Source organism: Silurus aristotelis (assembly GCF_946808225.1).
Source record: "Silurus aristotelis genome assembly, chromosome: 8".
Classification (NCBI taxonomy): domain Eukaryota; kingdom Metazoa; phylum Chordata; class Actinopteri; order Siluriformes; family Siluridae; genus Silurus; species Silurus aristotelis.
In genome coordinates, this window is record NC_139581.1 from 28,296,191 (window position 1) to 28,322,308 (window position 26,118).

General features: G+C 38.9%; 1 protein-coding gene across 3 annotated transcripts; it reads left to right on the top strand.

Moving 5' to 3' along the window:
- Positions 1-2,498: 2,498 nt before the first annotated feature.
- Positions 2,499-26,118, top strand: masp1 (MBL associated serine protease 1). Of its 3 annotated transcripts, XM_083549018.1 has the most exons (12): positions 2,499-2,596; positions 4,034-4,259; positions 6,194-6,371; positions 7,557-7,688; positions 15,268-15,464; positions 17,588-17,735; positions 18,286-18,404; positions 19,749-19,827; positions 22,156-22,275; positions 22,371-22,442; positions 23,346-23,414; positions 24,153-26,118. In XM_083549018.1, the coding sequence occupies exons 1-12, from the start codon at positions 2,583-2,585 to the stop codon at positions 25,028-25,030; spliced, it is 2,232 nt and encodes a 743-aa protein (XP_083405144.1). In that variant the 5' UTR covers positions 2,499-2,582; the 3' UTR covers positions 25,031-26,118. The 3 variants fall into 3 exon arrangements, with proteins under 3 accessions (XP_083405144.1, XP_083405145.1, XP_083405146.1); XM_083549019.1 differs by lacking the exons at positions 22,156-22,275; positions 22,371-22,442; positions 23,346-23,414; positions 24,153-26,118 and adding an exon at positions 20,429-20,533 and having other exon boundaries at positions 2,500-2,596; XM_083549020.1 differs by lacking the exons at positions 22,156-22,275; positions 22,371-22,442; positions 23,346-23,414; positions 24,153-26,118 and adding an exon at positions 20,432-20,533 and having other exon boundaries at positions 2,500-2,596.

Consider the following 26,118-nt stretch of genomic DNA (forward strand, 5'->3'; position numbering starts at 1 on the left):
CGGATCATCAAAATGAAAAGGCTTTTGAAGGTCTAAACTGCTGCTTGCAAGATGTCAAGCATTAATCTTGACTCAGGGGGGTAGAAAAAAATAATAATACTTCAGACAGCATCTGTTATCATCAAGGAGGCTACTGTAGGATTTTAGTGGGGCTGCTGAGGGCATAGATGATGGCTTTATTTGAAAGCTGATCTAGGTGGGGTCTCCTTGGCCAAACTATGTGTGTTATTTGAATTGGATGCGTTACTACCTTGCATGCAGAGACATTCAGGAAAAAGTCATAGAGTGACCTTATTACATAGACCAATACTCTTGCCTTCAAAAGTGGGAGAATTGCATGCTTATCCAGTAAGTTTGGCTTGATCTCAGGAAGTTATCACATACATTCAGGATCCATGCTATGATAATATATGGATCAGAGAGTAGAAATTACCTAAGATCAGTCTGTGATGCATGGTATCACCATGGCATGCAATTGGGCCACTCTAGAAGTGTGAAGCATCGTGTTGATCTGTAATTTCATGGAACCCCAAGCCACTGATGTGAAACCATCCTTGGCTGAACAGAGTGGCCCCCAATCAAAGAGAACCCCATCCAGGGGCTGGGCACCAGGATGAACAGGCAGATCCAAAAATCCATGTTTAAATCCAATTTTAACACCCTTCTATAATTGTAACATCACTCCCCTCTAGTGGTAAACAGTGAAATATTCCTATCATGTCAACAAACCTTTTAAGTTTGGATATATTTCTCATATTTAGATTATATTCACCTTTAGCCTTATGCTATGTTGTGGATGCAGCTGTGGTTATAAAAGACTGGATAACCACCAGCTTTCCTTGTTTGCTAGAACCAGGGAAAATGTGGTAGAGACTTTGACAAGCATGTTCAACTAAAGCAATAGATCTATGACATGATGTCATGATTACACATTGTGACTTTCAGCAGGTGTGGTCTACAGGTCATATTCCAGGTGCTCTTTGGAAAACCACTGGATTTTACATGTGTGCACTGTATATGTTTTATTGCAATTTGGTTCATTTTGGTGGAATATTTAAACAAAGTGGATTTTCTTACCAAAAGAAGAAACGAATGGAAAAGATAGGAAAAAAACTGCCCACAAGTCCAGCAACTGTGGCATGAATGTTTTCATGTTGCCCTAATTAACTAAGATCAAAAATGATATATATTTTTTTAATTTTAGATTCAAAGTCACTATTCAATTTATTGTTTGCTTGTTTTTTAAATATTATTAATGAGAAAAAGAAATAGTCCCCATAGGATAACCTTGACAGGCAAAAAAAATAAATAGCAGAGAGTGACATCAGAAGAAAAGACAAGTTTGCGAATATATATTGTTAAAATCCTTCCCGTGGGCTCACCACCTGCAGGAGGGACCGTAAGGGACGGTGCTGTGAGGATTGGGCAGCAGTCGAAGGCGGGGGCCTGCTTAGACTGCTGCCCCCGCGACCCGAATTACGGATAAGCGGGAGAAAATGAATGAATGAATGAATGAATGAATATTGTTAAAATTCGTTTTTTTTTTTTTTGCTTTATGTCCAAAATGCTAATAGAAATTTGTGTTTTTTTAATATAGTTATTAGTGGGAGGCCATCAGGGCCAGCAAAGCCGTCTCTGCTGACCTATGTTTTCAGCCATCACATTACATGTTGCCGAAGTCAAAGGTAAAGTATATATATAGAGGAAAAACTAAATTCACAGAAAAAATGCACAAAACTGATAAATTTTTTAGGTTAATATCAATGCTTGAGATCTTGTATGCGGGCGGTGGAGTTGTGGCTACAGTGAAAGGAGACTTGTTGTGTTATAAATGTGTTTCTTACTTCACTAATGTCATTCATTTTCACTGTATGAGGTAAGAAAATGAGTAGACGAGTAGCGACTCGCCATCTAAGTCGGCCATGTTGGTTGCGGGAAACTGGCGCTGATCGTGACCTGACGTGACAAAACTAGCGATGAAACTACAAACTTTTTCCAGCAGACGTTAGTGAGTCTCGTACCGTTCATTTTAACTTGCTCGGTTTTTAACACTATCTAAAGCATTTTGTTGCATTTCTTCATTAGTCTGCATGCGACATGGAAAATAAAGCGTTTTGGAAATGATTCATTATTCATTCATTGCAAATCAACTTGGTGATAATTTAATAATAATAATAATAATAATAATAATAATAATAATAATAATAATAATAATAATAATAGATTTAATCGATTCAAGTCTATTCTGAATTGAAAATAAAATTCCGTTCTGTTTACTTATATGCAAATGATCCGGACAAAAAGTCAATGGATATGCAAATGAGCGCATTGGTGACGACATAAAATCCCTATTTCTTTTTGCTACGACATATTTTTGATTTGAATATTTAATGATGAATAAACGTTATGTGTAATATTGTAACAAATTTGAAATCAAAAGTAGTGATCAGACTTTTTTTTCCCGCTCTGTGTGTGTGTGTGTGTGTGTGTGTGTGTGTGTGTGTGTGTGTGTGTGTGTGTGTGTGTGTGTGTGTGTGTGTGTGTGTGTGCGTGCACGAATCTCACTTTCCACATTGCAGTTCATGGATCTAACACGGTAAAGAAGCGCTAAACTTTTATTATTAGTATTATTATTAGTAGTAGTAGTAGTAGTAGTAGTAGTAGTAGTAGTAGTATTTACTCGTGTTGGTGGTATTTGGGTTGTTCAGACTGGATTTGATCAGTTTGGGTGAAAATTAAAGAGAAAAACGCGCGTTCTGTACAGTGGAGTGGGTTCAGTTATTCCAGGGGAACAGGCTGCATGTAAATTATTGTGAATTATTTAATAGCAATGCATCTAAAAAGGACCAGAATAATATATTATTATGAATTATTTATAATTGTACAAGTTTTGTTACAAACGGATTGTAACGGATGCTGTTGGTGTTGTGGTGCTGCTACTACTACTAAAAAAAAAATAATAATAAATAAAATAAAATAATAATAATAATAATAATAATAATAATAATAATAATAATAATAATAATAATGAGGATGCAGATTTTTTTTATTATTGTTATTGCGTTTTATTATTGGCCAGATTGATGATTATGATGAGGAGGAGGAGGAAGAGGATGAGTAGTACTAGTATTAGTAAAAGTAGTAGGAGGGGTGGTATTGTTATTGACATTGTGGTACTACTACTGTGATGATGATGATGATGATGATGATGATGATGATGATGATGATGATGATGATGATGACGAGTTTGAATAGTATTAGTAGTAGAAGAGATGGTATTGATGTTGATGTTGTGGTATTGCTACTACTACTACTACTAATAATAATAATAATAATTATAATAATAATAATAATATTAATAATGCACTCTTCAAATTATTGGCCAGATTGATGATGATGATGATGATGATGATGATGATGATGATGATGATGATGATAACAATTATAAGTAGGATTATTTGTTGTATAAAACAGCAACACTAAAACCTCTACTACTAGTAATAATAATAAGGGAAATGTATTTGTATTTATTGTTATTACTGACTTGTATTACTAGCCAGACTGAAGATTTTTATCCTTTATTGCTATTTTATTTTTAGTATTATTAGTAGCAATAGTTTTCTTACTGGTGTTGCGATGATGATGATGAAGAGGATGATGAAGGATGATTAGTAGCAGTAGTAGTATTGTTACTGGTGTGAGTGATGATGTTTATTATTGACCTGTTTTTTCCTCTTATTGTTGCTATTATTATGATTATTGTTATTGCGGTTTTTATACTGCTATTAAAAGTTAACAGCAACTCTAATTATGATTGATATTTACTATTATTGTTGTTGGAATGAAATAAACAAACAAACGATGAATATTGCGTAATTGTGTATGTTAAGCTAAGCGCTTTGTTTTGGAGTTACTGAGGTTTAAATGTGTTCGGGGTCCTGCTGGATTCTGAGGTTTTAGTCGGAATGCTGGACATTAAGCAGGAATATGTGTCAACTGGACAATACAGTAACATTCTCCTGTTTTTATACAGCATTGTAGCGTCATTGTTTCTCGTGTGTGTGAGCTCAGTGGGGGCCCGAGTGCTCCTGCTGACTGACATGTACGGAACCCTGCATTCGCCTGGCTTTCCCGAGCCGTATCCGAAGGACAGCGAGATACAGTGGAATATCAGTGTTCCGGAAGGATACTGGATCCGCCTTTACTTCGTGCACTTTGACATTGAGCCGTCGTACCTGTGCGAGTATGATTATGTAAAGGTGAGTTCTTTATTATGTAAAGGTAGCTGTCTCAAAGGAAGAACATGTTAAGGTAGATGTCTCAGAGGTAGCAAGTGTCCATGTAACTGTCTCAGAGGTAGTAAGTGTCCATGTAACTGTTTCAGAGGTAGCAAGTCTCCATGTAGTTGTCTTAGAGGTAGGAAGTGTCTATGTAGCTGTCTCAGAGGTAGCAAGTGTCCATATAGCTGTCTCAGAGGTAGCAAGTGTCCATTTAACTGTCTCAGAGGCAGCAAGTTTTTATGTAGCTGTCTCAGAGGCAGCAGGTGTCTATGTAGCTGTCTCAGAGGTAGCAAGTGTCCATGTCAATGTCTCAGAGGCAGCAATTGTCCATGTAGCTGTCTCAGAGGTACCAAGTGTCCATGTAGCTGTCTCAGAGGTAGCAAGTGTCCATGTAACTGTCTCAGAGGTAGCAAGTGTCCATGTAACTGTCTCAGAGGTAGTTGTCTAAGAGAAAGCACATGTCTAGGTAGCTCTCTCAAAGCTAGCAAATGTTGATGTGTTTCTCTCAGAGGAAACATAAGTCGATTCAGCTGTCTCAGAGGAAGTACTTGTCAAGGCAGCTTTTTAAGAGGAATCATGTGTCGAGGCAGCTGCTTTAGAGGAAACCCGTTCTCAAAGGTAACACGTCTCTAGATAGCGGTCTCAAATGTAGCAAGTGTCAGTATATCTGTCTCAGAGGATGCACAAGTTAATGTAGCTGCCTCAGAGGTAGCAAGTGTTGATATAGCTGTCTCAGTGGAACCATAAGTCAAGGTAGCTGCCTCAGACAGAGCAGATGTCTAGGTAGCAATTTTAGAGGTAACATGTGTCAATGTAGCTTTCTCAGAGGTAGCAAATGTTGATGTAGTTGTCTCAGATTAACCATGAGTCAAGGTCGCTGCCTCAGACAGAGCACATGCCTAGGTAGCTTATTTAAAGGTAGCAAGTGTCTCAGAGGAATTTTGAGCTGAGGTAGCTGCCTCAGAGGGAGTACATGGCAAGGTAGCTGCTCAGAGGAAGCGCTTATCAAGGCAGGTTTTTGAGAGGAAGCATGTGTCGAGGCAGCCATTTTGGAGGTAACATTTTCCTAGGTAGCTGTAACAATTGTCGATATAGTTGCCTTAGAGGACCACATGCTGAGGTAACTATCTCAGAGTATTGTGTCTCAGCTGTTTTAAAGGCTCTAGGTAGTTGTCTCAGAGAAAGCACTTATCAAGGCAGGTTTTTGAGAGGAAGCATGTGTCGAGGCAGCCATTTTAGAAGAACCACAAATCGAGGTAGATGTTTTAGAGGAAGCACATATCTAGGTATCTTTCTTTAAGGAACCACGAATCTAGGTAAACATTTGTCTGTCAGCTTTTTTAGAGGAGGCACATGTTGAGGTAGCTGTTTTAGAGGAAGAGCATGTCAAGGTACCTGTCGCAGAGGGAGTGCTTAGCAAGTCCATTTTTTAAGAGGAAGTATGAATCGAGGCAGCTTTTATAGAGGAAGCAAATGTCGATGTAATTATACAGTAACAATAAAAAAAATACACCAACCTGCCCTCTCAGTGCCCCCACTCTCAAATACTTCTCAAAACAGGTGAAATGACAGTGATTGATGGTGTTATGATAACTCAGTTCACTGTGTGTGTGTGTGTGTGTGTGTGTGTGTGTGTGTGTGTGTGTGTGTGTGTGTGTGTGTGTGTGTCTCAGTTAGCTTCACATGACCCATCGTTCACTGACGCTTAGTGTAAACACGCAAATGAGATAAGGGAAGTCTGCGTGTGTGTGTGTGTGTGTGTGTGTGTGTGTGTGTGTGTGTGTGTGTGTGAGTGTGTGTGTGTTTTAAAAGTATCTGATAGAGAAGCTTCTAATATTTTTTTATTAAATTTCTTTTTTTTATGTGTATATTGGCGTGTGTGTGTGTGTGTGTGTGGGTGTGTGTGTGTTTAGGTATCCTCAGAGAGCGAGGAGCTAGCAGTTTTTTGTGGAAAAGAGAACACAGACACAGAACGCGTTCCTGCTGACGATGTTATCTTATCACCAGGGAACCTTCTTGGTGTGGCATTTCGCTCCGACTTCTCCAACGAGGAGCATTACTCTGGGTTCGAAGCTCACTACAGTGCAGTGGGTAAAAAAGCACAAGCACACGCACACGCACACACAAACACACACACATGAACACCTTACAGGGTTTCACATATTAGTCCTTATACTTGTAACTAGATCCAAACTCTTTTTTTTTTATATAAATCTTACTCAGGATAATCTATCCAAGAAGATCCTTAAAGTAAATTTAATTTTAAAAACTCCTACATTTGAACCTGAATTTGTAGAAGTTACCATGCAAGGCGACTCGCTAACCTCATTTATCGTATGTGTCACGTTAAAACAATAAAACTCAAAAGCAATCGACGAAACAAAAGCATCCCCCACCCCCAAAACAAAGAGAAAAAAAAGAAGTCAGTCTGTAGCCGAAGGCGCTGCAGTGGCTGAGCTGCATTAGTGGAAGACTTGTTGGTATCAGTTCTGTCAGCTTTTGCATTTCATGGTGTTTTGTGTGTGCTTCTAAATGCACACTAACAATTGCATCAACTGAACATGATCAATTGTTTATATCTGATACAATCAATCAGAATCAAGTTTATTGGCCAAGTGTGTTGACATACACAAGGAATTTGGTTTTGGCTGTTGGTGACTCAAAATAAAGTTTCAACATACAAGAAAAATCAGTGAGGCCCTTATATGAGTTATGCTAATAAGGTTCCAGTGTTCCTGCCCCTCTCCCCTCCTCGGATCTCCCCACTTCATCCTGGCCTGCCTCTGGATAGTGTCCTCTTCGATTGAAGGCCACTCTGTTCAGCTGGGGACAGTTTCTCATCAACGCCCTGGGTTTCCATGGAATTCCAAAGTAAGAACAGGAGCTTTGAGGATGGATTTGGACTGTAGTTAATGTCAACAGTCTGCTACACTGACTCAGGACTACAGTTTGCTTCTGATCACCATCACTGCACCTCAACATCGTTTATCTGTAATAAATGGACATTCGGTGCAACCCATATGAGGATGGGGTCCCTCTTGAGTCTGGTTCCTCTCAAGGTTTCTTCCTTATGCCGTCTCGGGGAGTTTTTTCTTCACCTCAGCCGTCGTTCATCAGGGACAAACTTACTAATAAAGAACATATTCATTTTTTTATCACCACATTATCTGTGTAAAGCTGCTTTGAGACAATGTTCATTGTTTAAAGCGCTATACAAATAAAAATTAACTGAATTGATTGATCAAGTCTGCTTTGTTCTTTCTTGGTTGTCCACAGATATCGATGAGTGTAGAGAAAAAAATGATGAAGTCGGGGCCTGCGATCACTATTGCCATAACTACATTGGTGGCTACTACTGCTCCTGTCGATATGGACACCAGCTTCATTCCGACAACCGCACATGCAAAGGTAAAGTCAAAAAGCTTATTGTCATTTGTACCATATTTAGCTGACGCAGTACACAGTGAAATGAAAGTTCTTCCAGAACCTCTGTGCTACATAAAACATCCATAAAGCTACATGAGAGAACACAGAGCTAAGGACTAAAGTAAGTTGACCTCGCCAGACCTGGTGCAAACAGTGCAACACAAGACAGTGTAGGACAAATACACAAAAGCAAAATAGCACCGCCACTGTGTATTATAGACAGTTATAAAGTAAATGTAATTTATTACTATACTAAGGTAGCTTTATTCACGTATCTGTACTTTATTGGTTTATTTCCATTTGTGTAGACTTTGAAAAGTAGTTATGCTAAATTTAAAGTCTACACAAATGGAAATAAACCAATTAAATTTTGCACAATCATTGTTTGATTGGCGTTTGTTCCCTGGTGGTCTAGTGGTTAGGATGCGGCGCGCTCACCGCTGGGGCCCGGTTCGATCCCCGGTCAGGGAACCAACCATAGCCACTTTCAGTGCCGGTCCCAAACCCGGATAAATTGGGGAGGGTTGTGTTAGGAAGGGCATCCAGCATAGAAACATGTGCGAAATCAAACGTTCGGAGGATCCGCTCTGGCGAACCCAAACGGGAGAAGCCAAAAGAAAGTTTTTATTGTTTGATTGGCGTTTGGTGGTATCTAAAACAATAAACGATTGAAGCAACGACTGACTTTGTTTTTTTAAGGTTTTGGGCTCATGATAATTTGAATAGAAATGAATCAGTGTTTGACTCATTTAACAATAATTAATTGTGTGTCAATAGTAACACTCGAGTCTTTTTACATAACTGAGTTGATTAAGAAAAAAGTCTTGTGACAAAAAATTTTTTAATTATAGATATAAAAAATCATAGTACTTTGATATCTCTGCTTTAACTTGAGTACATGGCTTGTGTACTTCTTCCTCCTCTGGGTATATAGAATGTAGCTTTCTTGTTTTCTTTTAAAATCCAGATGCCCTTTTGAGTGCTCAAGGCTGAAGTAAAAATGTTGGTGCATTTTAATAAAACATCCAAGGAGTAGAAGTTCTGGAGGGCAGAAATGCCTTGGTAAGGGGAAGAGCAGATTGATTTGATCTGACAGGCAAATAATCACTCTTTACAATCTTGTTAAATTGAAAAGCATCTCAAGAATGCAACAATACAGTATGTCAGGCAGGAAGACTTTAAGAATAGAAGGTTCCACCACCGTTTAGTCAAGAAACAGATGTGATGGATAAATGGGGGAGAAGTTCAAAATGGACTGTGGAATGGAATGGAAGTGTTCCAGTGGCAAGTGTGTTTCAGCCATTTTTTAATGAGTAATTTCGAATACCATTGGCTTAGATGTTTAAATTTTTTTTTTTTATCCTTCTTTGTTTCGATAGCAATGCCAACAGCTTACGAGAACAAAGCCTATAAGTGTCTTAACGCAAATATTTCAAGAAATGTTCTTGTTTGACCCTGTGGACATTTCAGATTAACAAGCCATGATATCCAGTTGCTCCCACACCAAAGCAACAGAGTGTGTTATGCTGTAATATTTTTTTTAACCAGATTCCTCATCACTTTTACTGATTTTACTGAATTAGGGGATGTATAAAATGTATACATGTACAGTACACTGATGCATTGATATGCTTGTATATAAATTACTGGGATTAGCTAGCTATGGACCCAGAGAGACCTTGATTAAATGGGATTAATGGTTGGAAATTCCTAAACAGAGTTGTAGGAGGAATAGTGCAAAGAGTAACGGATGATTGGAAATTAGTGCTTTACAAGGGAAGAGTGGATGATTGTAGCAAAAGGATCAGTTGGAAACAAATAAAAAACCCAAACCAGTGTGGGTGATAAGCTTTTTTGGGAGGAGGTAGCTCAGGGGTTAAGATGTGGGCCTTCTGATTATAGTTTTTCTCAGTTGCTTAGGAGCGTTTCTCAGATCAGAAATAAAATTCTCAAAACTACTTGTTCAACCTCCACATCATTTAGTCATTTGTGCTCATCATAAGAACATCAAATTTGCGAATCTTTGGTACATCCTTTAATTGATTGTGTACAATTTGTTTGCTGTTTCCTACATGATCAGTTGTTTATGTTCATGTTGATCAAAATATATGATACTGGTTCCACCTGAATAGTTTTAACCCCCAATTCATCTCAGCATCAATTCATTGTATAAGTCGCTGAATGCAAAATAGTTAAACCAGTTGTCATCATCTGTCATCTAAAATTTCTATCCAACTTTTTTTATTTATAAATGTTTTGAATTGATGAATTGTGATGAATCTTGATTGTCACTAATGAAGGTGTGTGAACGGCATCAGATCAACCGATATTCAATTTAAATTCTCTAAAACAGGTCAAAGGTGAATCTTGCGAACCTTCAATTGCAGAGTGAATACAGACAGAGCAAAACACAGAATTATACATTCTGAAAATAGATAAACAACTAAGAAACAACAAACACTTATAGTACAGTAAAGGTGTGAATCCTGTCTGGTCTCATGCAATCAATAAAAATCTAATATACAATCAAATAAATGAATTTGTGCTGCTGAAATTCATAAATGTCAAACAGAAGGAAGTTAAATGTTGTGCATTTTCAGTCCCTGTGATCCAAACCATAGTTTCTATCAAGAAATACTGAAACTGTGCACCATCATACTGAGAACATGACTAAACATTTGACAATGTTGCTTATGTAAAATGACAAAAGGATTTCTGATTTGAATGAGATGTTCATTGACACAAATATTTACTTTTGTGAGATGAACTAAGGATTTTGAGAAAGGTTCAGGCTTTTGCAAGGAATCCAGTGTGTTGTGCTGTTTGTACACATTGTTTAGAGAAATGCACTTGCATATATTAAGCATGATTCGAGAAATGCTTCAAAGCAACTAAGAAAAACTGTAAAAGGTCATGGGTTCACAATCCAAGCCCCACCAATTTTCCACTATTGGTCCCTTAAGCAAGACCCTCAAGTGCTCAGTTGTATAAGAAATATATTCTGGATAAGGACATATGTCAAACGGCATGAATGTCAATTCAATTCAATTTATTTTTATTTGTGTAGCGCTTTTAACAATGAACATTGTCTCAAAGCAGCTTTACACAGATAGAATGGAAGGTCAGCTTTTCTTATGAAAGCTGGGGTGTCCTTTATTTGTAGAATTTAAAGCAAGTTGTTGTGCTTTTTCCATTAAAAGTGTTCCACTATCATTAAAAAATGGTGGAAAGACTTCTAATTTATATTTGTGTGTCTTTCTGCAGGGTAGATTGTGTGTCTGTTTTATGTCCACGCTTTGGCCCTCCGGTATCCTGATCATATCTGAAAGATAAATGGCAAATATTTACATTTGAGCTGCCAGGGAAATCTGAGAAATGCTTGTGAACCCTAGAGTGTTACAGTTTTTCTCAGTTGCTTTGGAGCGTTTCTTAGATCAGAAATGAAATTCTCAAAACTAATTGTTCAACTTGTGCGGATCATAAAAGCAATTTCTCTTTGCTTTGAACAAACTGGGAATGCTTTGGTACATTCATTTAATTGATTATGTAAAATTGTCTTCTGTTTCCTACATTATAAATTTTTTATTTTATGCCGATTAAAATATATGATACTCGCTCTTACCTAAATAGTCTTAACCCCCAAAACATGTAGGCATCCGTTCATTGTATAAATTGTTGAATGCAAAATGGTTAAATCAGTTGTTATAATCTGTCAAGCTTCAATTTGTATTAAACTTCTTTTTCTAAATGTGTCTTGAATTGATCAATTCTGCAGATAAATCTTGAATTTCACTATTACAGAGTTTACGGCATCAGATCAACCAATGATTCACTAGTTCTCTAAAATAGGTAAAATGTGAATCTTGTGACCTTTCATTTGGTGGGAGTATACAGACGGAACAAAACACAGAGTTACAATTTCTGAAAGTGGATGAACACAAAGGAAATGAACAAACACTGGTACAGTACAGGGAATGCCATCCGGTCTCTTCCAATCAGTATCCCATATACATTAATACCGTGAGGAAAATAAGTATTTGAACACCCTGCTATTTTGCAAGTTCTCCCACTTAGAAATCATGGAGTAGTCTGAAATTGTCATCGTAGGTGCATGTCCACTGTGAGAGACATAATCTAAAAAAGAAAAATCCAGAAATCACAATGTATGATTTTTTAAACTATTTATTTGTATGATACAGCTGCAAATAAGTATTTGAACACCTGTCTATCAACTAGAATTCTGACCCTCAAAGACCTGTTACTAACCAACTACTAACATGGCCAAGACCAAAGAGCTGTCCAAAGACACTAGAGACAAAATTGTACACCTCCACAAGGCTGGAAAGGGATACGGGGAAATTGCCAAGCAGCTTGGTGAAAAAAGGTCCACTGTTGGAGCAATCATTAGAAAATGGAAGAAGCTAAACATGACTGTCAATCTCCCTCAGACTGGGGCTCCATGCAAGATCTCACCTCGTGGGGTCTCAATGATCCTAAGGAAGGTGAGAAATCAGCCCAGAACTACACGGGAGGAGCTGGTCAATGACCTGAAAAGAGCTGGGACCACCGTTTCCAAGGTTACTGTTGGTAATACACTAAGACGTCATGGTTTGAAATCATGCATGGCACGAAAGGTTCCCCTGCTTAAACCAGCGCATGTCCAGGCACTTCTTAAGTTTGCCAATGACCATTTGGATGATCCAAAGGAGTCATGGGAGAAATTCATGTGGTCGGATGAGACCAAAATAGAACTTTTAGGTCATAATTCCACTAACATGTTTGGAGGAAGAAGAATGATGAGTACCATCCCAAGAACACCATTCCTACTGTAAAGCATGTGGGTGGTAGCATCATGCTTTAGGGGTGTTTTCCTGCACATGGGACAGGACGACTGCACTGTATTAAGGAGAGGATGACCGGGGCCATGTATTGCGAGATTTTGGGGAACAACCTCCTTCCCTCAGTTAGAGCATTGAAGATGGGTCAAGGCTGGGTCTTCCAACATGACAATGACCCGAAGCACACAGCCAGGATAACCAAGGAGTGGCTCTGTAAGAAGCATATCAAGGTTCTGGCATGGCCTAGCCAGTCTCCAGACCTAAACCCAATAGAGAATCTTTGGAGGGAGCTCAAACTGCATGTTTCTCAGCGACAGGCCAGAAACCTGACTGATCTAGAGAAGATCTGTGTGGAGGAGTGGGCCAAAATCCCTTCTGCAGTGTGTGCAAACCTGGTGAAAAACTACAGGAAACGTTTGACCTCTGTAATTGCAAACAAAGGCTACTGTACCAAATATTAACATTGACTTTCTCAGGTGTTCAAATACTTATTTACAGCTGTATCATACAAATAAATAGTTAAAAAAATCATACATTGTGATTTCTGGATTTTTTTTTTTTAGATTATGTCTCTCACAGTGGACATGCACCTACGATGACAATTTCAGACCCCTCCATGATTTCTAAGTGGGAGAACTTGCAAAATAGCAGGGTGTTCAAATACTTATTTTCCTCACTGTATGTACATTTGTGCTGTTGAAATTTAGCCTTGTGCATTTTCAATCATTGTAAATCAAACCGTAGTTTTCATCAGGAAACACTGAAACTGTGCGCCGTCATATTGAAAACATGACTAAACATTTTGACGATCTTGTTTGTGAACAATAACAAAAGAACTTGTTATACTGATGGGAATGACATGTTCATTGACACACATACTTACTTTTGAGAGATGAAGGGATTTTGAGAAAAGTACAGGCTTTTGCAGGTAATTTAATGTATATGCTTGTGTATGCTTGTGTATATGTTTGTACTAATTGTTTTGAGAAATGCACTTACCGGTTTGCAAAAATGCACTTACTGGTATGCAAAATATATATAAAGGATAATTCGAAAAATGCTCTAAAGCAACTGGAAAATCTGTAACACTGGCACAGGAGAAAAAAACTTCAGTTGCAAGACAAGGTTTTTGCAAAACAATACAATAAGGCAGTATCAGAATCTCCAAAATCAATTTGCTGGCAAATTTGGCTGACCAGCTTCACCAGACCCAAAGCTGTGCACATGCCTGGCCAAACTCCAGATCAGTTTATTTGGAATGCGTACCAAAAAACAGAAGCAGATCTATTTGTTAACAGACAGCTCACTGTGCAAAGTTGTTAACAAACAGGCTTTGGCCTGTGATACAATGGTGCAAAACTGGCCACTGTCATAGCTTCTCTGCTAGCGTGATTCTGGCAGAACAGACACTTCAGACCGGATATGCTGTCCTAGATTCATTTGTCACTGTGGCACAGCAGAACAACAATGCTTGAAATAACAATCGTAGCCTCTGGGAGTGACCCCAGCAGACTGGTATGTTGACAGGGGGCCAGACATATTCTTATGCTTTATATTTGCTCCATTTGTGTGCAAGCAAGTGTGCTGCATTCTCTGCAAGAATGCTGTATTCTCTGCATATTGTCTGTCTGGATTTCAGAGAAATACACTCGTCAGACCAGACCCACTGTCCCAGATGCATAGGTCACTGTTTGTTGTCAGCAGACAATTCTGGCAGAATAGACCAATCAAACGAGACCTGCTGTATATATCTTGTAGCACAGTAGACCACAGTGCTTGGAATAACAGACCTAGCCCTTAGGGAGGGACCCCAGGAGACTGGCATGTTGACAAGGGGTCAGACATATTCTTATGCTTTGTATTTGCTCCATTTGTGTGCAAGCAAGTGTGCTGTATTCTCTGCAAGAGTGCTGTATTCTCTGCATATTGTCTGTCTGGATTTCAGAGAAATACACTCGTCAGACCAGACCCACTGTCCCAGATGCATAGGTCACTGTTTGTTGTCAGCAGACAATTCTGGCAGAACAGACCAATCAGACGAGACCTGCTGTATATATCTTGTAGCACAGTATACCACAGTGCTTGGAATAACAGACCTAAACCTTTGGGAGGGTACCCCAGGAGACTGGCATGCTGACAAGTGGTCAGACATATTCCTATGCTCTCAATTTGTGTGCAAGCAAGGGTGCTGTAGCATGGTTCTGACAGAATTGATCAATCAGACCAGACCTGCTGTTGAGATATATGGGTTACTTCTTGTGGCACATCAGACCACAGTGCCTAAAATAACAGTCCTAGTCCATATTCTTATGCTCTAGATTGCCCCATTTGTGTGCAAGCAAGAGGAAGCCTCAGGTTCTGATAGCCTCAGATTTCTTTTCTTAACTGATCGGAGTGGCACACTATGTAGTCTTCTACTGTTCTTGTCCACCTGCTTTATGGTGAAATGTGCTATGCATTCTAAAATGCTTTTCAGCTTACCATAGTGGTAAAGAGTGCAAATGTAAGTTTCTTTACCCTTAGTGTCTGTTTGAACCAGTCTAGTCAGTTTCTTTTGACCTCTCAGACCAACATGCCATAATAACCACATACTTTATTGTGTTGGTTTGTTAATTTGTTTTTGATACATTCTGCAAACTCTTGAGATTGCTTTTCATGAAAATCCAAAGATATTAGAAACGCATGAAAAATCAGTCATTGATTTTGTTTGTGTGTGTCCTTAGTGGAATGCAGTGACACTGTGTACACTGAGGGTTCCGGAGTGATTTCCAGTGCAGATTTTCCCAAGGCGTACCCTAAAAGCTCTGACTGCCTCTACCGAATCAGACTGGAGAAGGGCTTCTCGGTTACACTGGATTTCGATGCTACCTTTGACATTGAAGATCACCCCGATGTCACCTGCCCCTATGACCACGTTAAGGTGAGGAGGACAAGGCATGTCAAAGCTACCATATGTAACAAATGTGGGTTTTTATTTATGGAACCAAAAACCATAGTGGTTTGGGGGTGGCACAATTTGGTTGCCATGGTAAGGACTCAAGACTCAAGACTGCTGTTTTGAAACAAGTGAAGGCGTGATGCTAGAGAAAATTAATTTAAAGGTCAATGAACTGCAAGCTTTACGATGTTACCAAGTACATAGTAGCTTTACATGATTACGAACGTGAGGTGAAGAGGCCTGGGGTGTTGTAAGCATTCTAATTCATCCCAATAGGGTTGAGATCAGAGCTCTATAACAGGATATCTTCCACTTCATGTAAGCATATCTTCACGGAGCTGGATTTTTGCACATTGGTATTGTCATGCTAGACTCTTCTAGTTAATGTGAAAGGAAAATGGAATGCTAGTGCATCCAAAGACCTCATACAATTGTGTACCTCCAATGTTGTAATAAATGTTTGTGAAGAGCAATATATGGCTGGAAAAGTCAGGTATCCCAATGCTAGTTTATGCTAGCAAGCAAGCTTTGTGTCTTTAGAGTTATCCTAAAGGTAGGAGGATTTTGTAATATTTCTTTTCATCTGTCAATTTTAAACCAAAGAAATAGAAATTGTACGATATAGTTATATACAGTCCGGTCCATAAGTATTTACACAATATGTGCACCGCCAAAATGGATTTGGATTGCAGCAGTCAATATGTAAATGAGATAAAGCTTATGTAGTTCCTTCATTTTCACAGGTTTAAAAGCAAACCATATCATTTTACGATGTAAGTGAGCATCTGTAGATGTTGGCAAACTCCCTAAATGTTCCACAAAAAATCTGGAAAATGCACATTCCAAGGCATTGCACAAGCTTTTCCACAAATGCAATATGAGTGCCTCCACACCCTTTTTAGACGAGCGGTATCAAATTTGAGGTCAAATACAAAGGAAAATAAGACTGCTCCAGCAGAGACTTAAGATTCAGGCAACACAAGCAATTTGAAGATGGATTTGGACTGCAGTTAATATTACCAGTCTACTACAAAGGCTCAGAACCACAGGTTGCATTTAAGTACCCATCACTGCATACTTTAATATTGATATAACTGTAATGAATGAACATTCAGTGCCACGCAGATGAGTCTGGTTCTTCTCAAGGTTTCTTTCTCATGCCATCTCAGAGAGTTTTTGCCGCAGTCGCCAATGGCTCAATCATTGGGGATAAACTTACTATACTTACTAAACTATAAGGAACAAACCCATAGATTCTTTTATTACCACTTTATCTCTGTTAGGTGGCTTTGAGACAATGTCCAATGTTATAAAAGGCTCTAGAAAAAAAATTATTGACTTGAGCAGAAGTGAGAAAAGTGAACAGAATCTCATTGACTTAAAGAAACAGTTTGTTATCAAGAAGTATTTCAGATGTGGCTACATGTGACAATGGGCTGTATACATGGCCACACCAGAGTTAAATAGATTATCTTCTAAGCCTGAATCAACTTGTTGAAGCTGCTGTAAAGTCTAAGACTAGCTTGCAACCTCCACCTTATTTTTCTAAAGATCTTGATTTGAACTGACTGATATTCATTGTGATTGATGTGAGGTCATGAAAGTGGGAGTTGGTGGCTCAGTGGTTAAAGCTCTGGGTTACTGATTAGAAGGTCAAGAGTTCAAGCTGCCATCAGTGAACCCTTGAGGAAGGCTCTTAACTTTCTCTGCTCCAGGGGTGCTGTATCACTTATAATTCTCTGCTCTGACCCCAACAAGCTAACAAGCTAGGATATGTGGAGAAAGAATTTAACTGTGCTGTTACTTGACAAGTAAAAGCCTCTTTCTTTTTGTTTTGTGACTTTTAAGCACTGCACCTGCGCTTTGCAAAACACTAACACAAGGTTATGGGTTAGCTAACTAGCTCACACTGATGTGTACACTTAAGCATACATTAGCAGCAAAATTACATATAGATGGCGCCAAAGTCTATGCATGTTTAGGAAAATACTCATTATGAATATTAAATGCTGCCATAGATGCCATTTATGTGATTAATGCTACTAATGATGATGATGATAATGATTCTAACATTCTATAATTTATTTATTTTTTTATTTTTTTAGATTCAGGCAGGAGAGAAAGTTTTTGGTCTGTTCTGCGGAGACAGATCACCTGGAAGGATCCAGACAGGAAGCAATGTTGTGAACATCTTGTTTCACAGTGATAACTCAGGAGAGAACTTGGGCTGGAAGCTTACCTACACTTCTACAGGTAAAGATTCTTGACAGTAGAAGTTGATTCTGAAACCGAGAATGAAAATATAAATTTTTTATTAGTACTAACAAATGGAAGTAACCTAAACAATTGTAGGTAAGACACAGAAGTGGCTAGGTAGTATTCATACAATAAAAGTCCTCTATATCTGCACTATCTACACTTTCAAGTTCATTTTCGAAATTATGTTAGGAAAGTCAGGTACTGATGTAGGTGAGATGAGGAGGCATGGGGTGCAGCCATCATTCCAGTTCATCCCAAAGATGTTCAATAGGGTTGGAAGTCTATAGCAGGAGATCTTCATGGAAAGCATATCTTCATAGAGCTGGCTTTCTACACAGGGGCATCATCATGCTGGAACAGGTTTGGGTACAATTGAAAAATTCAAGCTTCTGCAGCGACGTCCTATACAATTGTGTGTAAGAATCACGTGTGGCTGGAAAAGTTATGTGCCCCAATACTTTTGTCTTATTTATATATTTATATAACTTATATATTTTTTTAGAATAAAATTTATATATTTTTTTGTTGTTGTATTTTTTTCTAGGCAGCGAATGTGCAGTTCCTCTGCCTCCACCTAATGGTCAATTGGAGCCATTGCAGCCTAAATACTTCTTCAAAGAGCATATCACGGTGACTTGTGACACTGGCTACTCGTTAGTAAAGGTGATGATACAAATGTCGAATAAATAGATAAATAAATAAATATACACATATTTGAAAAATATTTATAAAAATTGCCTATAGATATTTTTACGTCTCTGTTTTTTTATTCACTTTGGTGCGGTTACCTACATTAAACCCCCCTTCCCCATTCTTTGCTGATAACTAAAGAGATGCGGAAGGGCTTTACTCATTTCTCAGTGATCACATCAGTAGGAGCCTGTTTCGACCACCAATCTCACAATCGAATCTTCGCAGAGGTGCTATGAAACGAAGCTTGTGCTATTTTGTTTATATGGGGGTGCTCGATGTCTGATTTTACATGGAACTACCGTTTTTTTTTACCACTTTTTTACTCAAGTTAAAATAAAGAAGTTCGGCTCTGACATGTACTTAAGTACAAAGTAGCCATTACATAAATAGACATTCGGTGCAACCCAGATGAGGATGGGTTTCCTTTTGAGTCTGGTTCCTCTCGAGGTTTCTTTCTTATGCCATCTCAGGGAGTTTTTCCTTGCCACAGACTTACAAACTTACACTTATAAAGACCATTCATTTTTATTACCACATTATCTGTGTAAAGCTGCTTTGAGACAATGTTCATTGTTAAAAGCGCCAAAACACAAATAAAAAATGAATTGAATTAAATAGAACTACTACCTGTTTTAGTGTCAGGCTGGTAACTGGACCTCCCGTCATATGAATATATTAAAACAAAAACAAATTTCAATTGTTGAATAATGAATGTATCCAAGCAGAGAAAAGATGATGGTGATCAGGAATGTTCTTAGTCATCCACGTTAACTCAATTCAATGTATTTTTATTTGTATTGCGCTTTTAACAATGAACATTGTCTCAAAGCAGCTTCACACAGATAATGTGGTGATAAAAATTCATATGTTCTTTGTAAGTGTAAGTTTTCCCTGATGAGTAAGCCGGTGGCGACTGTGGCGAGGTAAAACCGCCGGAGATGGCATAAGGAGGAAACCTTGAAAGGTACCAGACTCAAGAGGAAACCCATCCTCATCTGGGTTACACCGAATGTCTATTTATAGCTGATAAACGAGGTTGTGGGGTGCAGTGATGGTGATCAGAAGCAAACTGTAGTCCTGAGTCAGTGTAGCAGACTGTTGACACTAACAACAGTACCCCATACTTCCTGTTGGCTTCTGCTTTGCTAATTGTTAGCTGTGGTGTGTGAGAGGAATTAATACACCAGTGGTAGATTAAAAAAGCAGTGCGATGAGAGGAAACAGGTTGATGGACTGAAAAGGTTGTGCAGTGAGAAGAAAAATATTAAGTTTAAAGGGAAATATAGACTTGTTCATGCTCTGACTGTTTCTCAGGAAAGAGAGGAGTTTGAGCATTATCAGATAGAGTGCCAAGCAGATGGAAACTGGAGCAGCCATCTACCAGTCTGTCAAAGTAAGCAATCTGCATGGTTTTGTGTGTATGGAGTCTGTTGGCTTTGTGTTCTGTATTATATCTGCAGTGTTACTAGAAGTAACAAGTGTTTAGTGGACTTCTGAATAACGTTGTGTAGAGCTGGTAATTATCGCTGCTTCATTCAACCACAAACCTTCACTGAATTTCTTGCTAATTATTGTCCTGACTGCTCTTTTTTAGTTAAACCATTTCCAGATTGCACTATATTGGCAAAAGTTTTGGGTCACCTGACCTTTCCTGCTATATATGGTTCTTTTCCAAACTGTTACCACAAACCAGAGGCTTTCAATTGTACAGGACGTCTTCAGATGGCGCTATAATACAATTTAGCATTCACTTAAACTTGGAAACTTGTGATATATGATACATGTGGAATTTGAAACATACAAACCTTATAGTCAGGTGTCCACAAATGTTTGTCCATGTAGTATATATAGCGAAGTTTTTGCTAGCTATACATGTCAAAAATGTCTGTCATCTTTCTCAATTTTCCTCAATATATCTTTCTTTTGTTCTTCTCCTCCTTTCTGTTCTCTCTTTCTCTCACCCTGGTTGCCCTTCGTTTCTTTCCACCGCAAAGCAGAAAAGGAATCTCTTCGGCATCACCGTTCTGTAGTTTAAAATGTTTTTTTTTGTTTGTTTTTTTTTGTACATTTGAAACAGTAAATTCTTGTGGTACATACACCATTTCGAGTCTGGTCTGTTATTTAACCAGGAGAGATCGTTACAATGAAGGTTCTGTTTTAACACACGGATATTTACATTTACTTTTGACATTCAGCAGGAACCAAAAAAATCTATAAAAGTCCAAATGTAATATGTTATAACACATAATTTAGGGTCACTTCAAGATCAATTGATTTTCAGCCTTCTCCATATGAGTACATTAAACATCAGAGTGGTGTACATTCATTGTTGCCATTAAAGATATACAGTTTCAAGAATACAATCGAACTCCCAGGTGGTGTTTATACACTGATCAGCCATAACAATATAACAGGTAAAGTGAATGACGCTGATTATCTCTTCATCACGGCACCTGTTAGTGGGTGGATATATTTATTAGGCAGCGAGCGAACATTTTGTCCTCAAAGTTGTGTTAGAAGCAGAAAAAATGGGCGAGCATGAGAATTTAAGCGATGGTTAAATTGGGTCAGAGCATCTCCAAAACTGCAGCTCTTGTGAGATGTTTTAGGTCTACAGTGGTCAGTATCTATCAAAAGTGATCCAAGTGAGGAACATTGGTGAACCAGCGAGAGGGTCGTGGGCGGCCGAGGCTGGTCCGTGTGGTCCGATCCAACAGACGAGCTCCATTAGTTCAAACTGCTGAAGAAGTTCATGCTGTTAATGCACTTATGTTCTGTAGCAAAAGGGGGACCAGGATATAATGTCATGTCTGATCAAATATATACATATACAAGGTCTCCTGTGGACTACCAACTGAGAACATCTTACTTTTCCAACCATATGTGGTTCTTTCACTTAACTTTCCCTTTATTTGTACTATGAGACCCAAACCTGTTCCAGCATGTGAGCTCCATGAAGAAATGCTTTACATGGGTTGGAGCGAAAGATCTGCTTTTCTGAACACTTTTAGGGTCAATTGGAACATTGGCACCTTACTTACGTCAGTACCTGGCTTTACTAACGCCCTTGCTCCAAAAATCTGGTGGAACATCTTCCCAGAAGAGCGGGGGTTATTATAAGAGCAAATGGAGACTAAACGTGGAATGTGATATTTAAAAAGAAGTACATACAATACCAATTTTATGGTCAGGTTTCTACCAACATTTTCCTGAAGCAATCATTTGCACACAAGTTTCTCCTGGCAAAAAGGTAGAAATAGCTCAGATTGACTTGCAGTAAGTGGAAATATGGCTGCCTGTAAAACTGATCTGATGGACATGGACAGAAGTTTCATTTGAAGACATGGACGCAGCAGAAGTACTGCAGGTATGATCCTGGTTTCTGGTTTTTTTCTGTCCATGGACTAATTAAAAAAATAATTCCCAAAGCCAATCGCAGTGGTTTTCCTCTTTATGAACGAATGAAATGATCCTTTTGAGAAAATGATCTCGCTAATTCAGGTAGCGGGCTAGCAGACTAACATCTTTTCATCTGGGGTGAATCCATCAAAAGCTTCTAACAAACTCATTGTACACTAAACTATTTTTTTTCTGCTTTTATACATGATTAACTTGGTCTTTTTTCCTTTCGTTTTCTCTTTGTTTTTCTTTCTCTTTGTCTTTTGCTTTCTATATGTCTTTCTCTCTATTCTCTCTCTTTTTTCTCTCTTTCCCTCTCCAGTGATTGATTGTGGTCCGGTCGACGTAACTTTAGGAGACGTGGAGTATACTAACTCCAGCAACAGTACTACATTGGGATCCAGGATCCTCTACAGCTGCAAGAGCTCACCTGGAGAACAGAGTTTGTCTCTTATCATTAGTATTCACTGAAATTAACAGGAAGTAGTCACAGCCAGACTTTTTTTTTTTGACACACTGTTTTCTTACGTCATGCAGGTGCATATATGTGTGACAGGAGCGGTGTGTGGATAAATGAGGATGGAGCCGCAATTAGAACGTGCCGAGCAGGTAAACTTTCTCATGCAGCTTTTTTCTGCTGTTTATTGAACAATGAAAAGCCTACCAAGAGTCTTTTTTTTTTGAGACATGTGCATGTTCCTGTTGTTTTTGTGCAACACATGAATTGGACTGGAAGAAAGTTCTGTGGAGTCCAAATGTGACATTTTTGTCCCTACCAGAAGAACATGTGTAAGGTGGAGACCATTAGAGATGACGTTAGCAGACTGCATCACCGACACAGTCAAACATAGAGGTGGAAGCTTAATGGTATAGGGTTGTTTCAGAGCAGGGAGGGTTGAAGACTTGTTCCGGAAAGTGGAATGAATCCTGAACCAACATGGTTCCCATTCCAACTTCACCATTACACCATGCGATTCCGTCTGGACTGCGGCTCATTGGAACCGACTTCACCATACAAGTGATCAGCCGAAGCATACCTCAAAGATCTGTGACTATGAAATGACCTGCCCAGTCACAGCACCTAAATCTTATTGAACTGCTCTGGGATGAACTGGATCGCAAAAAAGGAGTCTCCAACACCTTTGGCGAGTTTTCCAAGAGGCACAGTGGCAAAGTATTTCAGCTTTATGTTTGAAGAAACAAATTCCAGATTCCAAAGTCCAGATTCCGAGAGCATGTAAAGCTGTTATTCATGCTAAGGGAGGATTTTTCAATGAAAATAAGTTAAACATCTGGACGTTTTAATCGTTAACATGACCTAGGTTTTGCTTAGAAACAAAAAGAACATGCACGTGTCTCTCAAAAACAATAAAAGTCTGGGTGTTTCCAAACTTTTAAAAATCAATTCCTTCATATTTAACTTGATAAATAAGACACACTGTTGTTGGCACCTCAATATTTTGCATTTGGTGAACGGTTTTTGAATTAAAATCCGTATCTATGATGGAACAGATCTGGAGAATAGCACACAATCGGATTCGGAATTCCAGCCACCTAGTACAACAGTGAAATCCCAAGCAGGTAAGCTAAAAATATATAAATTTATAGGTATGTATGATTAATCCTTATCGACTCTTGTTTATACTGTATGCATTATACTGTATCACATCAGTGCTGTAATGTAATGTAATGATGTCATAATGTGATGCGTCGATTTAAAAAAAGTGTGCATTGGATACAAGTCGGTATTTGTATCGCATTGCACCGTTTTGAACATATTTGCATCGATTTATTCAAATTCAAATTTTATTTCACATACACATTGATACGGAGAATGCTTTTTACGATTGTCCAACATGAAAAACGTAAAACAATTGAAATACAGTATAAAAATAAGAAAAGAATAAATAAAATAAAGTATAAAGTAAAATAAAGTATATTAAAACTATAGTCTAACAATAAAGTATAAAAATATGGTTAAAAAACAATATATGTAGTGAATACGACATATCACAAAGCTACGGAGACTGAGGCGTGCCCTGAGAGTCACATAGAATACAGATTAACATGGCAGACGTAGAGCTGTAACTTCCTGGAGACAGAACAGGAAAAGAACGTCTGGTTTATCATAATGGGGGAAAATCGAATCACATCGCATCGGTACCTGCGGTACGTATCATATAGTTGGCTATTCATTGAGATTGCAAAGCACATCGGCTTCAGGTATGAAGATGCACATCCCTAGTATGCATGATGATTTCCATACAAGCCTATACGTGTTGTAATTTTAAGACTGTGTGTGTATGATTTGTGTGTAAGCATGCGGCGAGGAGTCACGGCCGTTTCCATCACACCAAAAGCGTATCGTGGGTGGACGTGCAGCCTTTCCGGGTCTTTTCCCCTGGCAGGTTTTGTTGTCTGTGGAGGACACATCCCGGGTTCCTACAGCTCGCTGGTTTGGTAGCGGTGCCCTCCTGTCCTCGGCGTGGGTCCTCACGGCTGCTCATGTGCTTCGCAGGCAGCTCAGGGACCACTCGGTTGTCCCCGTGGCTCCTGCACATGTGCAAGCTACGCTGGGGCTCACGGACGTCCGGGAGAAAAAGCTTGCCATCAACTGCTCTGTTGAAACGATTATCCTCCACCCAGAATTTGACCCACACAACTACAACAACGACATCGCACTGGTCAAACTCAGCCCGGGGATGGTACTGAATGAGCTGGTGAGGCCTGTTTGTTTGCCCCCACCGTGGGTCAAAGGTCAAACTCGTATGCCCTTGACGAACACGCTAGGCGTGGTTGCCGGTTGGGGGATCAACATGCCAAATAGCTCTGCCTTGTACAGCGGGGTAACCTTCGACCTCGGAGTTGTCTCGGAGGTGCTGCAGTACGTTAAATTGCCAGTTGTGGCACAGGACGAGTGCAAAGCCAGCTATTTCTCTCGATCGGCAAGCTACAACATCACCGAGAACATGTTCTGTGCCGGGTTCTATGAAGGAGGACAGGATACATGTTTAGGGGACAGTGGGGGAGGATTTGTAATAAAGGACCCCTACAGTGGGAGATGGGTAGTGCATGGTCTGGTGTCTTGGGGCGGCCCAGAGGGATGCGGAAGTCGACAGGTGTATGGGGTGTACACCCGAGTGGCAAATTACGCAAATTGGCTGCACAAAACGATGAACACCGAGTGCTGGTGGTGACACATGCAGGCAGACTGTAGGGGGTTAGGGTGTTTGTTTCTGAATCATTTAACTTATTCTGTATTTTTATTATAGGTCAACCTATAACCGATAGTGGATTTTACTGATACCGACACCTAGGTTGGATCTTACTTGCTATAACTGATTAATCAAACTATACTTTCATTGGGAGTGACGAGGATGGACAGGATTACAAATGAGTTTATTAAAGGGACAGCGCATGTAGGACGTTTTGGGGACAAAGTGAGAGAGGCCTCAGTTTGGACATGTGCAGAGAAGGGACATGGGGTATATTGGTAGGAGAATGCTGAGAATGGAGCCCCCGGGAAGGAGGAAAAGATGAAGACCAAGGAGAAGGTTTATGGATGTGGCGAGAGAAGACATGCTGTGGCGACTCCTAATGGGAGCAGCTGAAAGAAGAAGTTTTTAAAATGGATACTGGAACAAAAAAAGCATAACACTCCATGTAAAACAAAAATAAATAATAAAAATAAATGTAATTTCAATGCTCTGGCCTTTGTGAAGACATTTCAAGATGGCCATTTTAAGCATGACAAATTCGATTTATGTGAAATGGTAATGCTTAAAAGTAAGATTTTATTTTCTATTAACATTAAACGAAGGTAATGAATGATTTAGAAGTATTGTTTATTTGCTAATTTCAACATTTACTAATAATTTTTTTTATTAATAAAATTTTTATTTTTATCTGTTAACTTTAGATAATACAATATGAACTAACATAAATGAGGTACGGCACACAATCTCACGTGCCAAAATAAACAGCACTGTGATTCACCCCAAGAGGCCGCTCTCGTACTGTATACCGACCACCGCAGACACAACCCGGAAAAACTCAGTATGGGTTTCTGCCAATAGTTTCAGCAATAAATTATTCTCTGATTAATCTCAAATCACTTGCTTTGTATGTTTATTTTTTTACTTAATTGTATAGGGCACAGTTTTCAATATTTATCACTAATGTACAATCTGTGAGCACACACTGTAAGGATTAACAGTCATTTGAGTTTTATCTTATTGACTTGCATTTAACCGAAAGAACAATAAAATTAAATGCAAGCTTTGAA